The 18,523-nt window shown below is 40.5% G+C and overlaps 1 protein-coding gene across 3 annotated transcripts in view; it reads right to left on the bottom strand.

Moving 5' to 3' along the window:
- NRPD1B (nuclear RNA polymerase D1B) overlaps nt 1-18,523 on the bottom strand; it is an 84,003-nt gene that overhangs the window by 52,633 nt on the left and 12,847 nt on the right. For all 3 annotated transcript variants that reach the window (XM_010247762.3, XM_010247761.2, XM_010247764.3), the window contains exon 6: nt 1,058-1,114. In XM_010247762.3, coding sequence (XP_010246064.2) covers nt 1,058-1,114 — 57 coding nt within the window. The remainder of the gene's footprint in view (nt 1-1,057; nt 1,115-18,523) is intronic.

The following is an 18,523-nucleotide window of genomic DNA, read 5'->3' as shown; positions in this document are numbered from 1 at the left end:
CAGACACACTCCACTATTAGCCGAATAGAAATTTCTGTTCACACCTGTCCACAACCAGCCTCCTTCCTACCATCAAGTAGAGGGCATTTAGTACATGACCACCACAATGGTCACTCCTTTTTGGCCTCTTATCGATCTTCCAATCTGTCTAAGAGTTACTCCAAAAAAATTCTAATATGGCGATCCCAGGAGGCCAAAGGGCGATGAGAGAAGATTGAGTTCGAAACTGGTTTCTTATTGATCTGGTACCATATGAATAGGTTGAGTAACCCTAGTTCAGTTCTAGGTCCTAAGTATGTAAGAAGAAGAAGAAGAAGAAGAAGAAGGAGAAAGAAAAAGAGGAGAAGGGTTCAGTCAGGAGAGAAAAAATCATCTCTCCAATCCACTTTATATTTATATTGTATGTATTGAATTACAAAAGTCAATATTGTCCCTCATTAAGTATGGGACACAAATTAAACTCACACAAAACAAACTATTCAGTTTCAATTAGATAGACAAAAAGACCTAAATACCCTTGTACTGTCGATCCTAACAACAGTAAACCAAATTACAACCGCTGAAATTCTAGAATATTCCAAAAGTTCCTCCCCATTTCAGATCTGCTGATTTGATCAAATTCTGGTAATACCCAAACCCAATCTGCTACTAGCTTCCCAACCAGAGCAACTAATGTTTCAGAGTTCTTTGATCTATCTTCAGAATGTTCTATTTCTTTCATTCCAAAGAACCCAGCACACTGCAAAAGGAATGCAGCTCCACACTATCCTTGCTTTCCTGCTGCTGTTTAAGTTTGGCCAAGAAGAGAAGATTTTTGCTGTAGAGCTAGGATGGAAAACACTCTCCCTAACTAAATGACCTTTGCTGTCTTGCAAGAGTAGAACAGATGAAAGACAGTTTCTTTCCCTTCCCAACATAATATGCAGACATTTGCCACTCCCTAACTAAACAAATAATAAACAAATTAACCAACAAATCTGCACAAATTCCTCAACAAGTATCAAATACAGTTGATTAGTCAAGCAAATATCCTAACTTCAAATAAAATTTGGCGTACCGGGCAATACGAACATGGTGCACTTGAGGACCTTTCAGTTCCACTAGTTTCCTTGACCTGAAAGAGTAAACATCTAATATGGAAAAAGGACTAAACAATATATGAAATAATGAATGTAGGCAAAGGATGAATTATAGGCAGTTCTCAAGATAAATGCAAAAAAAAAGAGGGGGGGGGGGAAGAAACAGAATTAATACAGAAGAATTTGCATAGCCCAAAGTACCAGAGTTTCTATTCTATGCCAAAACAAAAACTTGGATCTTGTCCAGATTGAATCACCCATTCAGTATGCTTAATGAAATCTATGACATCCATCATATGCACTTTGAAGATGATTACCTATCTTTATGCTGCCAAGCATTACATTCACAACAACCTTATGGAAAACACAATATTACAAATAAGGCTTTAAAAGGCTAAAGGCAGAGGCGACGCGGTTGGGTGCTAAAGAGGCGAGGCATAAGCCTCGAGGTGGTTTGAGGCGTAATGTCACGGGGTGACACAATGGAGTGCTTGGCTAGAGGTTTTCTAGATGTTTCCTGAGGCTTCTAGCCAATTCTACATGTTTCTAGGGTGTTCTGGAGCATTCTGGGGTGTTTTGGAGTGTTCTCCGTGTGTCTAGAAGGGTCTAGATGTTGGTGGAACTCTCTAGAACCTTGTGGAACAATCCGGGTTTGTGTGGAACAACCTAGAGGGGTTAGAAGTAGTCTAGACTTCCTCTAGAGTGTTCTTGTATCTTATGGAGAAGGCATCCCCTAGAAGAGTGTAGAAGGTAGAATGTTCTAGAGGTGCTTCTAAATGATGCCAAATATACATAGTTCTAGAGGATTCCTAGAGGGGGTTAGTGTATAAATAGGGGTCCTCTCCATTTGCAACAGGCATTCAAGTTGTAAGAGCATTCTTTGAGTTGTAAGCTTTCTTCTAGGGCAATACAATCTCTTTCTCTTACAATACTTGGTGTGCTCTTGTGTGCCTTGGGGTGTGTCCTTAGCACTTAAGCAACCTAGCAAGAAGGATCTTGGGCATGCAGTTTGGCTGACTTGCTAGGAGGGCCAAGTGAGTGCCACACAACTTAGCCAATGGGAGCAGTCAGGTCGTGACAATAAGCCTCAAATTAAAAACTTAAAAATTATGAAAAAATAAATAATCGAAAGTTTATACAATTGTTTGTGACTTGATGTATGGTTCAACGATTGCTGATTGTTCAAATCAAGTTGAACATGCCAAAATTTGTATAAAAAATAACCCAAGGATAAATAAACAAGAAAATGAAAACATTCAAATGAAAATAACAAATCTGTAGTCAAATCAATAAATAACAATATCGTGTTCATTGATATTCTCGGTTTTCACAGACAACTATTGGGATTTGGGCTTGAGAAGATTGTTACGAGAGAGAACAGTAAAATATATTATGTGAGTAGATCCTTGAAGGGAATGGAGTTCATGCAGGCAGGTCAGTGGAGGAGATCCTTGAAGATAGAAGCAAAAAATTTCCTCTTCAAAGAGATGAGAATCAAGGGAAAGGTAAGCCTGAAGGTAAGGGAAGCAAAAAAGGGTACAATATTGCTGGAAGGATTAGAAGTGATCGAGTGGCTAAGAGAGTTCATAGATGGAGCTGTTCAAAAGGTAAGCAGATAAACTGGCAGGATTTTAGTACATTAGAAGGGAGAAGATATGTTGTTGAATGTAAGAGGAATAGAGAAGGTTTCTTCATAGCTTTGGCTGAATTCTTTGGTAAGGGACGAAGGCAACTGGTGTGTCTACCAGCAGGAAAACAGAGCCAAGGATGGGGGGAAGTTGACTGGTTGCTCAAAGAGATTTTAGCTCAAAGAATAGCAAATGATAAAAAAGCCTCCATAAGGGAGAAGGCATATCTCAGCAACAGCAGGGTAGAACAAGGGCCAGTGGTCAAGGCAAAATCAAAAGGCCAATGCAGAATGGTGGGAGGTCTAGAGAGAGAAGAGTGGGATAGTAAGTTTGTGATACAAGCCAAGGAAAAGGTTAATGATTGGAGGAGGGTAGTTGACCTACTGGCAACCAGGTTGAAGCTGAAGAGTGTTTTCATAGTAACCCCCTTCGATAACTGTAAAGCCCTCCTAGATCCAGTAGAGAATGAATTGGAATTATCAGCTATCAGGCTGATTTCGGATCATTCACAGTCTTTAAATGGAATCCAACATCCAACTCCAAGGATTTATTTGGCAAAGACGGTGTGGTGGTGCATGTAGAAGGCTTGCCATTTCATCTGTGGAAACAAGAGCAGCAGAGTCTATAGCAGTATTGTGTGGAGGAATCTTGAAAGGAGCTTTCTGGGGTGATCCTTATCCAGTAGCAAACCTGCTAAGTGGTGTGAAGCCAGAAGACATTCCACGAAAGGTAGAGGTACGAACAGAGGGGAGTTTTGTCTATGTGTGGCTAGCATCCTCCATTGAAGCAGAGCTGTGGAAGGAGGCTCGTATGGTAGGAGGGGAGAAGGAGGAAGAAGAAGCATTACGTAGACTTGTGAGATTGGTTAATTCAAATGGGAAGGAATGTTTCACTAAAAAGGGCCAACAAATTAAGGGAAGCCAAAAAGCTTTGGGGCAGATGGAAGGTCAAACCTGTAGAAAGCAAGAAAAGGCTATGACAAATGGCAGATCTTTTGTGCAGGTGGTGTCAGGGGAAATAGAAAAAAATATACCAGTGTCTAAAGGGAGAGGGCTGAACCAACAACCTCAGACGGAGGGTTGCTGGTTCGACAACTAAAACAGGGGGGCGTGACTTGTTAAGAGGTCACGTGGGAGGAAAAGACTTAGAAAATGGGCCCAGTCGAGTGGATCCCTTTTCTGGTGGGCCGGAGAAGGCAACTCAAGTAAAGGTTTTAAAGCTGGGTTCTCATATTACAAGTTTTGAGCCCAAGGCCCATTACAAGACAGATGGGCCAAGGGACCCTTTAAGTAAGCACGTGACTGGGAGGAGGGATGAGCTGATAGACGAGATTAAGCGTCTATCTTCTTCTACCCCGAATCCCTCCTTTCAGTCGAACAGTTCAGGCATAAAATCTCAAGACTCTCAGTCTCAAGGCTCTCTACAATGGGTCCCATCCAACCTGGCGAACTGTCTCTCACCAGATAAGCGCAACCGGAGATACTTGAAGCCTAGTGATTTGAACAGAACAGGGTTTGAAGATTGGTTGACTGAACAAAACAGCAGTGACGATTCTGATAGAGATGAAACTATAAGATTGGGAAGTCTGTCTCCGAAAAGCAACAATGATTTACTTGAAATAGAAAGTTTGCATACAGAGCTGTGTTTTTTAGAGGAAGAGATTGAAGAGGTAGGTGGCGGGAAGACTAGAAATGGCGAAGAAAATGGTCCTAAAGCTGTGAAAACTCCTCTTCCCCTCGTCGAGGGAGCTGACCCTGAGTCTAACGAATTACAGGATGTTGGTGGAGAGGGACAAGAATCGGCCGTGAGGACGGATGTGGGTATTCCAGTATCGGAAACACAAAGAAAGGATTTCCAAGTGGGTAGGTCGTCAGGAAGTGATTCTTTCACTATGTCTACTGCACAACTTTGTCCAAAAAGGGGAAAGGCCTTAAAACCATTTGTCGCCTGTCAGCAACTAAATTCCAGTGATTCTAGTCCTACCCCCGTCCTACCAGGAATGGGTGTCAATTCTTTTTTAGGTACTGACTTGTGTGCTATGCCTGTAACAAATATGCCAGCTTCCCATCCAGGAGGTTCTGATGCAAGAGAGAGGGTGATAGTGGAAGGAGGAGAGAAGGTGATGGAAATAGTAAGGGGGAGGTGGACAGAATTTGGGAGTTGATCTATACAATGATGGAGGAACTAAAAAAAAAGGAAGGATTCTTAGAGAGATGTTGTAGCCAAAAAAAGTGTGAGCGGGGTAAATATCTTCCTCAGACATTGGCTATAAAGGGTGGAGAAAAGAAAGAGGATAATTGTTGTATTAGGAAGGGGGGGGAAAAGGAACAAAGAAGAAAAAAAGATCTGAAGTGGAAAAGCTAATCTCAAACATTGAGGGAGATTTAGAATTTAGTGGTAGAGGGGATAGGAGGAAGGGCCTAAAATGAGGAGATTATGGCCTTTTCATGGGTGTTTTTGCTATTTTGTCTCGATGAAAATTATTAACTGGAATGTAAGAGGGTTAGGTAGTGCAAGAAAAAGAAGGGTGACCAAAGACCTACTCCGAAGGGAAAAACCCGATATTGTGTTGTTACAAGAATCCAAAATGATGGAATTAGATGGGAGATGGGTGAGGAGTTTTTGGAGGTCTAGAGGTTTAGGTTGGAGCTCGTCTCCTTCTTGAGGAGCCTTGGGGGGGATCGTAACACTGGAGGGAGGATGTGGTGGAAGTAGTGGAAAAATTGATAGGCAGATTCTTAGTTTCCATTAAGTGTAAGAATGTAGAGGATGGGTGTGTATGGGTCTTAACCAATGTTTATGGCCCTAATTCCTATAGAGAGAGGAATGAGATGTGGGAGGAACTATATGCAAACAAGAGGCTATGGTATGGCCCTTGGTGCCTAGGCGGGGATTTTAATGTCATTAGATTCTCGGATGAAACCAGTAATCCCCAACATGTAATTACAACAAGCATGAGGAAATTTAATGGTTTTATTGAAGAATGTGAATTGAAGGAAATAGCTCTGTTGCAAGCCAATTACACTTGGTCCAACCTTCAAGAAACCCCTTTGTGTTCGAAGTTGGACAGGTTCTTATTTAACCTTGCCTAGGAGAATAGTTTGGAAAACTTGGTTGCTAGAGCGTTACCCAGGGTCACCTCTGATCACTGTCCTATCTAGATAGGTACTGAGTTTTTTCCTACAGGACCCAAACCTTTTAGATTTGAAAATATGTGGCTTAACCATCCAGATTTTGCGAAAAAAGTGAAGGAATGGTGGGGTGAGGAGGAGAGGGGGGTAAGATGGAAGGGGATCAAGTTTCATAAGAAATTAAAAAGGTTGAGAGCCAAAATAAAAGAGTGGAATAGAGATCATTTTGGTAGAATTGAGGAGCAAAAATTGTGCCAAATCTCTCGAATAGAAAACTTGGATGTAAAGGAATCTCAAAATGGGTTGACCGAGTAAGACAGAGTGTTAAGGAGACAATTGAAAAAGGATTTGGAAGAGGTGTAACTGAGGGAAGAAATCAATTGGAGACAAAAATCTAGACACAAGTGGATTAAGAAAGGCGATGGGAACACTAGATTTTTCCATGATTTGGCAAATGGGAGACAAAGAAAGAATCTTGTGACCAAGTTAGAGATAAGAGAGGAGGTGATTACCAACCAGGATGACATAGCCAAAAAATTTGTGGACCACTTCAAATCGATTTATAGAAGACCTTTGAGTGAGAGAGCAGTCGTGGAAGGGGTGGAATGGCCAAGAATTGATGATAAAGTGGCAAGGTGGCTAGAAAGGGATTTTGAGGAAGAAGAGATTAAGAAAGCTCCCTTTCTAATGGATAGATCCAAGGCTCCAGGTCCAAATGGCTTTACAATGGGTTTTTATCAAGACTGTTGGGAGGTGTTGAAAGAGGATTTAGTTGAAGTCTTTAAGAAATTTGTAAACAGTCACATCATAAGCCCTAGAATTAATGCCACCTTTTTGGCCTTGATACCTAAGAAGATTGATGCCAACCACCCAAAAGATTATAGGCCTATTAGTCTAGTGACAAGCATCTATAAAATTCTGGCTGAAGTGCTCTCATTGAGGATCATTAGTGAAAACCTAGGGGGCTTTCATTCAAGGGCGACAAATAACAGATCAGATCTTAATTGCGAATGAGTGTGTGGAGGAAACGAAAAGGTCTAGGAAGAGAAGTTTCATTTGTAAATTGGATCTTGAAAAGGCCTATATGATTTGGTGGACTGGGAGTTTCTATTAGAGGTTATGCGAAACTGTGGATTTGGGGACAAGTGGTGTAGTTGGATTTTTGGGTGTATCAGTACTTGTCACTACTCTATTCTGGTAAATGGTATGGTGAGGGACTATTTTCCAGCTTGCAGGGGTGTCAGGCAAGGGGATCCACTCTCACCCTTCCTTTTTACCTTAGTAGCTGATGTGATTAGTAGGATCATTACTAAGGCTGAAAGTGAAGATGCCATTGGGGGTTGGAGAATAGGGAGACACCAAGTCCCCATCACCCACCTTCAGTTTGCAAATGACCTAATGATCTTTTGTGAAGGAGGTTTTAGTGAAAAGGTAGCAAACCTAAAGGAGCTAATCAAAGGATTTGAAAGTATTTCTAATTTGAGAATAAATTTGGAAAAGAGCTGCATAGCGGGTATAAATTTGGAGGTAGGGGAGGTCGAGGCTATTGCGGAGTGTCTTGAGTGTTCCACCTCTGCTTGGCCTATGTCATACTTAGGGCTTCCTTTAGGGGCAAATCCTAGGGAGAGTAGATTTTGGACCCGAGTGATAGAAAAGTTTGAGAAGAGATTAGCCTCATGGAAGAGGAATTATGTCTCTTTAGGAGGGAGAATTACCCTAATAAGAGCTACCTTGGCTAACTTACCTACCTATTATTTGTCTGTTTTTAGGATACCAGTTAGGGAAGCTAGGAAACTGGAGAACTTGATGAGAGATTTCTTATGGGAGCCGGTACAAGAAAAAAAGGATCACTTGGTCAATTGGGAAATTGTGTGCAAAAGTAAAAGAAGAGGGGGGTTTGGGACTTGGGAGGGTAACTAGAAAAAATCAAGCTCTGTTAAGGAAATGGCTGTAGCGATGGCCAATGGAAAGAGAGAAATTGTGGCATGAGGTGGTGGGAAGCATTCATGGGAGGTCAGAGAATGGATGGGATGTTGGTGTATCAAGGCAAGCAATCCTAGCAACACCTTGGAAGGCCATTCACAACACCCTTCCTCATTTCCTCAATTTTATCAGGTATGAAGTTTGTTCTGGCAACACTGTTCTTTTTTGGGAGGATATTTGGGTCGGAGACACACCTTTAAAGGATCTGTTCCCTTCACTATTTTCTGTTTCTTTGTACAAAGAAGAGGTGGTCTCAAAAGTTGAACTTTGATGGAAGTAGCATGGGTAATCCAGGATTATCCGGAATGGGGGGTGCTTTGAGAAATGAGAAGGGAGAGATTTTAGTTGTTGTACAAGGGGTGCAATTTGCAAACCAACTGGGGGTACAACACCTAACAATCGAGGGGGATTCCAATGTGGTGGTGGGTTGGTTGAAAAATCCTGAAGAGGCTATGTGGCGTTACAAGAATGAAATGAAGAAATTTAGTTGGTTGACAATGAATATGTTGGTCACTGTACAATGGGTAGGGAGATCAGCAAACACTTTGTCAGATGTGTTAGCTAAGTAAGGGGTAAATAGGGAAGAATTGTTTTGGGCTCAGTTGTGATTCTTGCTTTTCTTTCCTAGTTTACTTGTAAGATTCAAGGATGGACTGCAGCTCGCGCTTCTCCTTGGGATGTTGTATGAACTCACTCTAAATCTGCTTCTGAATTAATAAATTTATTATCATTCATCAAAAAAACAATATCGTGTTCATTGTATGCAACATGTATCATCACAGCACTTATCATGTTCATTGAAATAACAAATTAATAAATAAGTAAATAACAAATTAATATTGATCCAGATTCAAAGTATTTTTGGAATGCATTTCAGTTCAGGAAATATTGAAATGCATTTTAATATTGAATCTGGATTCATACAGAAGGAGGAGGAAGCGGCAGAGGACCTGTACGCACTATGCAGGACGCACGATTCAAGAAGAAGAAAAAGGAGGAGGACCTATACCTCCGTATGCACGATTCAATTTGTCTTCCTCCCTCCAATATTCTTGACCTTCAATCTTGAGTTCGGTCTATGAGAACTGAGAAGTCTTCTTGAAATCTTGAGTTTGGTTGAACAAAAAAGGGGAATAGCAATTTTGGTCGATGGAAACCCACATTTTTTGGGGTTTTCACTTTTTCTTTTATTTTTTTCCAAAATTACCCATCATGAAATCAATTTTTCCCCACCCAAAACCCTTTTAACTTGAGGCTACCACCAAATGTAAATTGAGGCAAAAGGCTAAAGGCCTACACCTCACTAAAACTGAGGCTTACACCCCTTAAGCTGAGACTGATGCTACCAAGGCCAGGAGAAATTTGGCCGCCTTGCCTCAACCGCCTTTTAAAACCATGATTACGAAACCATACAAAGCAATATTTACATCAGTAAGTTCTCATCCCATAAAATAAATAACTTGCAATTGTAAACCTTTCTTGCAAAGTGTTCTTTTTTTCTTCAATAGTCCAAAAGAAAGCTGATTTGTTGGGGTTGCTATGCCCCATTTTGTTTTGGCAGAGAAGAACCACAATATGGAGCACTTCAAATGGAGACCCTGGTACACTACTTGTCAGGTGTGGAGGCATTCAGATGAAAGTGCACAAAAGGTTGAATTGGAAACTAAATACAAAGATGTAAGCTACAAACTTTGATGGCTAAAAACAATGGTGCAAGGAAAAAGTAAATAATAAAAACATAGCAATAATATTAGATAAAGATCTAAAAAGTGGAATTATAAATGTTAAAAAGTTGGAGAAAGAACAATTTGAACTAGCTCGTGATATGTGAGAAAATTATTAAAATATAATTAGCACTTGTGCACCTTAAGCAGGTTTAGAAAAATTTTAAAAGACAATTTTGGAAAAACTTAGGACTATTAAAGAAATTCCTAAAGAAGAGAAGATTTTTATAGGAGATTTTTTATTTAAGATTTAAGTGGGCATGTGGGGAAAAGAAGTGCAGCATACTACAATATGGCAAATGAAGGATTTGCGTTTAGGGAGAGGGATGAAACAAGAGATACAAAATTAGAATTTGCAGAAGCTTTTGATGTTCTTTTTTTATGAATAATAAAAGAATGAAAGAATTAAATGTAAAACAAGGGATAAAAATTTAACAAGATTCAAAAATGGCTTCATGATAAAATTCATAACTGTTACTTTTTTTTTCTTACCAAGAGAACAGAATGAATGATATGTAAGGACTGCAAAGTTATTCTAGTGGAAATCCGAACCATACCACATAGATTGACTGTGGTAATGTGCACAATAAAAAATGGAAGAAAAGTATAGAAGAAAACAAGTGTCAAGAATTAGTGAGAAATTTTAAAAGGAGAAAAAACTCGCACAATTTAGAAACTAACTGATATTACAAGTAAGTACAATTTATATGAAAAGATTAATATCTGGATTAAAATGACTAGCTATACAAAGGATGTTTTAGGAGAATATAGAGGAAAACTTGGTGGTGGAATGACATAGTGCTAAAATAAAACAAACATATTATAAAGATAGGCAAGTGACCAAAATGTAGGGAACTTAAAAAATACAAAACCCTAAGAATGGGATTTAAAAAGAAAGAGACTAAAGCTGAATTTAAGACATATGACAAGCTCTAATAATAAATTAGCCATTAATGATTAAAAAATGGAATTTATAAACTAGCAAAGACAAGAGAAAAGAAAAAATGAGATTTAAATCACGTTAGATTCATCAAAGAGGAAGATCAAAAAGTTTCGACAAAATATGAGAATATAGAAAAGATGGAAAAATTATTTTGAAATTTTATTAAATAAAGAAAATGTAGAGGCAACTAATGGAAGAGGGATTAGCAACTCCAATAGTACTAAAAATAACATTGAATAAATCTACTTTGGCCAATCTTCCTGCATATTGCCTTTCAATCTTCAGGATTCTAAAGAAAATTGCCAACAAATTGGAGAAATTAATGAGGGATTTCTTGTAGGAACCGGGGGAGGGTAAGAAGAACAATTTGGTGAAGTGGGAAATTGTCTGCAGGAGTAAGGATCAAGGTGGTTTGAGAAACGTTAATGTAGAACCAAAGAATGTAGCTTTACTACGTAAACATTGTGGAGGCTACCACTAGAGAATGATAAACTGTGGCACAAGGTAGTGGTGAACATTGACAAGATGTTGGAATATGGATGGAATATTGGTACATCACCTTGGGCTACCTTGAACACCCCTCATGGAATGCTATTCAAGCAGTGCTGCCACAATCCCTTCAGTGTTAGGTAAGATGTTTAATCAGGTAATAATTTCTTATTTTGGGAAGTGCTAGGAGCCTATCTCAAAGTGCATTTCTTCTTCTTCTACTGCTGTTGGGTTTGATTGGGACTTAGGTTTTAGGTTAGATTTGAAGGATTTTGAATGGCCTGATGTCAGTACTTTGTTGCAGTTACTTGAGAATATTGTTTAACCCCTCCCAACCTGATGGGAGGATTTGGACTCCTAACCCTAAAGGCTCCTTCTCAGCCCATTTGCAGACTTATACACACAGACATTCCAACCTGGAATGCTAATTCCAAAAACATAACCACTGTTAAGATACAGCCCAGAAAAGTTCCCTCCCGTTTGATCCATGCTTGGCTAAAGCATCAGCAAGGCCATTTGCTGTTCTTCTAACCGATTTGAAATTTGCTTCAACTTCCCATGTAAGACACCAAACTTCTCTCATAGGCTCAGAGCTTGCCTGTGATTCCAGATTCCCAAGTTTCCAGCTTTCATCCAGTCTATTACTAATCCTGAATCCCCTTCCACTTCAATCTGGTGTAATCCCATCTGTTTAGCCAGACTCAGTCCTTGCAGCAAAGCTAACACCTCAGCTCTTAACAAATTGCCCACTCCTATTGGACCTAAAAAAGAGCCAAAATTTTTCCTGCTTAAATCTCTGGAATTACTGGACTGGATCTTCAGGAGCTTTCTACTGAATTCCAGCCCCTGATTATATCATCCACCGAAAACTCCTTGAACAACTCAACTGATTTTACCCAATGCACTACCTTAATAGTGATCCAATCAATCAAAGCCTCCCTCGATTTTCCTTTTCCTTGAAAGATCCTATTATTTCTTTCCTCCCATATGTCCTATAAGACTGCATCTTTGTGGCTCTCCACAACATCCTTCCCTTTTTTCGGTTGCCAAAAGAGCTTGCTTCAAAAAGACCTGCCACATTGAGGGGAGGAATCCACCTGCAACCAAAGAGAGAAGAAAACCACTCCCACCAAATTGGTGCTTTCTTTGCAAGGCCAAAGATGGGTGCAAGGGGAGTTGGCCATATTTTGTTACCACCTACTAACCTCTTATGCTTTTGTTACCCATATTTGCAAATGGTTCTTTTTATTTGGGTGCAAGTGGAGTTAGCCTACAAACCTGACCAGTTTGTTTGGCTGGTACTTTCAATTGGTAGAGGAAAAGAGGAAGGTTGATGTGGAGATTCACAAGGGCTGCTATTTTGTCGTCAATGTGGGAAGAAAGAAATTGACAATCTTTAATGAAAAAGAGAGAACTAAGGAAGAAGTGTTGGATTGCATCCTAACAAGGGTGATACATTGGCTAAAATCTTTGGGCCTATTCACACCCTTTTCTTATGATGATATTAGAAGGAAATGAAGAGAGGTGGCTTATCTTCATCAAAAAAGACTAAAGTTCAGCAAGAATGAGTACTACCGGAGGAGAGTTTCATTAAATTAAACTTTGATGGGAGTAGTTATGGTAACCCAGGTCCCTCAAGTGTAGGAGGGGTGTTTAGGGAGAACCTAGGCCACATTTTAGCATTACTCTTGGGTCCTAGTGGAGTAGGGAACTCTACTAGAGCTGAACTCCTTGCTCTGTTGCTTGGAGTACAGAAAGCTGTAGTGAGGGTGGGCCGAATGGGCCTTTGTCTCTTTCTTTTCATTTATGTTTTATGTCATGTTTTTTTCAATTATGGGCCTAAGTTATGGGCCTGTTTTGCTCTTTTTTTATTAGTTCTTTAGTGCTGGCCGCCCCATTAAGGACATTCGGAGAAATTGTACTCAGATTAGAATTAAAAAATAAAAGAAACCATTGGAGGTGAAAGAGAGGATCGAACTCTTCTTCTTTTTTCTCTTCCCTTCTCCTCTTCTCTCATTTCCTTCCACAAACTTTTGCAGAACTTTCTCTTCCTTCTTTTTCTTTCTTCGCTTTTCTATTTTTTCTGAATTATTGCAGGTGTTTTTACAACTAAAGCAAAACAAAAGAAATGAATGTGAACAGGCTAGTTATTGAAGGTGACTCTCAGGTAGTGGTTGGCTGGCTAAAGAATGAGCAGCAGATAGTTTGGACCTATAGAGAGGTGCCTAAAAAGATTAAATGGTTAGCAAGAGATATGCTGTAAAGATTCCAGTGGGCACCAAGTACAGCAAATGGGTTGGCTGATGCGCTTGCTAAGAAAGGGGTTAATAGGGAACGGGATGTATTGGGCACAGTTGTAACTGTATTTTATGTAATTTATGTCATGGGGTGAGGTAGGATATACTACCTCTCCTTGGGAGGTAGGATATACTACCTCTCTTCGAGACTGAGAGTCTTGAGATTTTGCGCCTGATCTGTTCGATCGAAAAGAGGGAGTCGGGGTAGAAGAAGATAGACGCTTAGTCTCGTCTATCAGCCCATCCCTCCTCCCAGTCACGTGCTTACTTAAAGTGTCCCTCGCCCCAACTGTCTTGTAATGGGCCTTGGGCTCAAGATTATAGGAACCCAACTTAAAGACCTTTACTTGAGTTGCCTTCTCCGGCCCACCACAAAAGGGATCCACTCGATTGGGCCCATTTTCTAATTCTTTTCGTCCCACGTGACCTCTTAAAAAGTCACGCCCCCTGCTTTATTGGTCGAGCCAAAAACCTTCCTTGTCTGAGGTTGCTTGTTCAGCCCTCTCCCTTTCACCAATGGTAAGTTTTTGTCTGTTTCCCCTGACACCACCTGCGCAAAGGATCTGCCATTTGTCATACCCGTATCTTGCTTTCTCCAGGTTTGACCTTCCAACTGCCCCAAAACTTTTTGGCTTCCCAAAACTTGTTGGCCCTTTTTAGTGAAACATTCCTTCCCATTTGAATTACCCAATCTCACAGGTTCACGTAGTGCTTCTTCTTCCTCCTTCACCCCTCCTACCATACGAGTCTCCTTCCACAGCCCTGCTTCAATGGAGGAAGCTAACCACACAGAGACAAAGCTCCCCTTTGTTTGTACCTCTATCTTTCGTGGAATGTCTTCTGGCTTCACACCACTTAACAGGATTGCTACTGAGTAAAGATCACCCCAGAAAGCTCCTTTCAAGAGTCCTCCACACAATACAGCTATAGACTCTGCTATTTCTTGTTTCCATAGATGAAATGGCAAGCCTATTACACGCACCACCACACCATCTTCGACAAAAAAATCCTTGGAGTTGGATGTTGGATTCCATTTAAAGATTGAATGATCCGAAATCAGCCTGAACATTGATAGCTGATATTTCCAAATGATTCTCTAATGGATCTAGGATGGCTTTACAGCTATCAAAGGGGGTTACTATGAAGACACTCTTCAACTTCAACCTGGTTGCCAGTAAATCAGCTACCCTCCTCCAATCATTAACCTTTTCCTTGGATTGTATCACAAACTTACTATCCCACTCCTCTCTCTCTAGACCTCCCACCATTCTGCATTGGCCTTTTGTTTTTGCCATGACCACTGGCCCTTGTTCTACCCTGCTGTTGTTGAGATATGCCTTCTCCTCCCTTATGGAGGCTTTTTTATCATTTGCTACTCTTTGGACTAAGAACTCTTTGAACAACCAGTCAACTTCCCCCCAACCTTGGTTCTGTTTTCCTGCTGGTAGACACACCAGTTGCCTTCGTCCCTTACCAAAAAATTCAGCCAAAGCTATGAAGAAACCTTTTCTATTCCTCTTACATTCAACAACATATCTTCTCCCTTCTAATGTACTAAAGTCCTGCCAGTTTATCTGCTTACCTTTTGAACAGGCTCCATCTATGAACTCTCCTAGCCACTCGATCACTTCTAATCCTTCCAGCAATACTGTACCCTTTTTCGCTTCCCTTACCTTCAGGCTTACCTTCCCCTTGATTCTCATCTCTTCGAACATGAGATTTTTTGCTTCTATCTTCAAGGATCTTCTCCACTGACCTGCCTGCACAAACTCCATTGTTGCTCTTTTGAAACCCTCCCAAGATTAGCAGGATTCCATTTCCCCCACACCTCTCCTCTTGCTGCAATTCACTCTTCCTTCAAAGGATTTAAGTTTTGACATTGTTCTGAGACCCAAATAACAAAGGTGCTTGATACCAGCAAATTTTTCAGAATGGAGCACTCTTTCTTGCCCCACCCTTCCTTCACTACCGCCTCCCTTTCCGAGCCATCCTTCTGGTGACAAGCAACAGTACCCCCATTCTCCTGACTCAGACCCAAAAATTGATACCATATTATTTTGTGAAGGAGATTATATGACTTGGTTAAGAAATCTGAAAAGGGTGACCCAAGTGTTCAAGAAGATTTCAAATCTGAAAATTAACTCAGTAAGAGTTGTGTGGCAGAGATTAATATGGATGAAAGAAAGGTGGCAGAATGTGCAACCATTTTGTGTTGTGAAGTTTCCCAATGGCCAATGAATAATTTGGGATTACCCTTGGGAGGAAAACCGAGAATTGTGATGTTCTGGAACCCAATTGTGCACAAATTTACAAAAAGATTAGCCTCTTGGAAAAGAAATTACCTCTCTTTTGGTGGAAGACTAAATTTGATCAAGTCAACTTACCTGTCTACTTTCTTTCAGTGTTCAAGTTTCTTGTGAGGATTAGTAAGAATTTGGATAACTTTTTGTGGGAGCCTGGGAGGAAATAAGGTGTCATAGGGTTAGATGGGATTTAGTAAGTAGAACTAAGGAGAGTTTGGTGGATTAGGGATTGGGGACATCCAGAAGAGGAATATGGCACTGTTAGGGAAATGGTTGTGGACAAAGGTAATTATAAGCATCCATGGGCTGATGGTTGATGGATGGAATACCAAAGTTTTGGCTCAAGCTACTAGTGTGGCACCTTGGAGGGTTATTCATGTCATCCTTTGGGAACATGTGTGGGAGGGGAACTCACCACTTAAAGACCAATTTCCTTCGTTATATTCTCTATCTAGTCTAGTTAGAAAATGAGCTTGTTTCCACCTTTTTATCCTCTTCTTCTCTAGGGCCTGAACTAAATTGGGACTTGGGGTTCAGATCTGGCTTTAGAGACTCATATGTGGACAATGTCTTGGCTTTGATCCAAATTCTCCAAAAGGTTCTCCTGGATCCCTCTAAGTTGGACTCTCGGATTTGGACCCTTTCTTCTTCTGGATCCTTTACCTGTGCCTCCTTCAAAGCACTTTCACATCCTTCTTCCAGTCTTGGGATTCCTTTCCCTGTTAAAGAAGTATGGAGGACCGGTCCCACCAAAGGTTGGGCTTTTTGTTAGGAAATATTCTTGGAAAGAATTAACACTTGCGACCTACTTCAAAGAAGAAACCTTTTTGGTGCTTGTCTCCTAACTAGTATACTCTTTGTAGAGCCAATATTGAGTCTTGTTACAACTTATTTATTTCCTACCCATTTGCCTCTTCTTTTTGGGTTTGGTTTCTTTCTTTTCTTGGCTACAGGTGGATTCCCCCAACAAGTCCACAAAGCCGCTTGACCCTTCTAACGATTGTTGGACAAAAAAGAGGGGAAGAATATTGTGGAGATGCACAAGAGCAGTGGTTTGTTGGACAGCTTGCGAGGAAAGAAGACAAAAAAGAGAGAAGCAATGAGGCAATCATAGAAGTGATCATTTCTGGGGTGGTGCACTGGGTAAAAACAATGGAGATATTCAAGGACATTCATGCAGATACATTGTTGAATAACTAGAAGGAAGTGGCAACATCTGCTTCAAGAAGAAGTGTTGCTCAACCTCTACGGTATCCACCTTGTTCAGATTTTGTTAAGCTAAACTTTGATGGAAGCAATAAAGGTAACCCTGGTTCATAAGGGATCGGTGGAAATTTTAGGACAAAGGAAGATTTTGTCAATGTCATAGCATTGTTCCCAAGCCCAATTGGGGTGGGGGATTCATTGCCTTCAGAAACTATAGCTTTGATGGAAGGTGTGAAAAGAGCTAAGGAAGTAAGTGTTAGCAAGCTGATCATTGAGGGAGATTCTAAGGTGCTAATAAATTGGTTAGGGAAGGAAGGTGATGGATTATGGACATACATTAATGAACGAAGACACTTCACGTGGCTAACTTAGGGTATGGAAGTGAGAGTACAATGGGTCAAAAGATGTGCCAATTCATTTGCAAATGCACTTGCTAAACAAGGGGTGGGAAGAGATCAGTTACTTTGGGCTACATTTTTTGGGGGGAGTTATGAGCGTGTACCTCCCCCCACTTCTGTAATTGACAATTTCTCATTAATGAAAATCTTTGTTATTGATTAAAAAAAATGAGAGGAGAAACAAAAACTTTATAACAAGTGTGGAAGTGGATGAAGTTGAGGTAAGAAGAGAAGAGGAGATTGTTAAGGTGTTTGTGGACCACTTTTTTTTATCACTAACAGGAATCCATTAGATTAATAAGAAAATGTAGTTACAGCACTCTAGATAAGAGATAAAAAAACTTCACTCTCTCCAAGGGGACAATAAAGAAAAAAATTTACAAAACAGCCCAAAACATTTGATCCCTTCCCACCCCCTGCTTTGCCAAGGCATCAGCAAATGCATTTGTTGTTCTCTTAACCCACTGAAACCGTAATTCCAGCCCTCTAATTAGCCACTTAATCTCCCTCCTCTCATTAGCAAATTTCCAAAATCCACTTTTTTTCTGTAGCCAGCTTAACACCAGCTTTGAGTCCCCTTCAATGACTATCTTTTCTATATTTAGTTCCTTAGTCTTCCTTATACCATCCAGTACAGCATAGATTTCAACTTTAAGAGAGTCCCCCACCCCAACGAGACCTGAATACATTGCAAGCACCCTCCCATCTTCATCTTTGAAGACCCCTCCTACACCTGATGGACCTGGATTTCCTTCACTACTGCCATCAAAAATTAGCTTTGTAAAGCCACAGCCTGGTAGTGACCACACAGGACAAACAGAAGAGCGAGCAGGAACAGAATTTGCCACCTCCATCCAGCTATTCAGCAACATGTCTATAGAAACATCAACAAACAGGTCCAAGGATTTAAGGCAATGCACCACCCTAACTAATATTGCTTTAATAAGACTTTCTTTACTTCTTTCATTTTTCAGAAAAAGTTCCGGCAATACATTCCTCCCATAGGGTCCAGAAAATAGCAGCCCCCACGCACCTACACATAATCCTTCCCCTTTTGTTTGGTCATTGAATGAACGAAGAGCTAAACAAGCTTTGAACATATGTGACAAGCTGGGACTATATGATATATATTCTCCGGCTTAAAGCCACAGCCTGGTAGTGATCACACAGGACAAACAGAAGAGCGAGCAGGAACAGAATTTGCCACCTCCATCCAGCTATTCAGCAACATGTCTATAGAAACATCAACAAACAGGTCCAAGGATTTAAGGCAATGCACCACCCTAACTAATATTGCTTTAATAAGACTTTCTTTACTTCTTTCATTTTTCAGAAAAAGTTC

Source organism: Nelumbo nucifera, chromosome 6 (genome assembly GCF_055504915.1).
Source record: "Nelumbo nucifera cultivar China Antique chromosome 6, China Antique-T2T, whole genome shotgun sequence".
Taxonomy (NCBI): domain Eukaryota; kingdom Viridiplantae; phylum Streptophyta; class Magnoliopsida; order Proteales; family Nelumbonaceae; genus Nelumbo; species Nelumbo nucifera.
The sequence above is the reverse complement of the archived record's forward strand: the minus strand, read 5'-3'. Positions and strand labels throughout refer to the sequence as shown.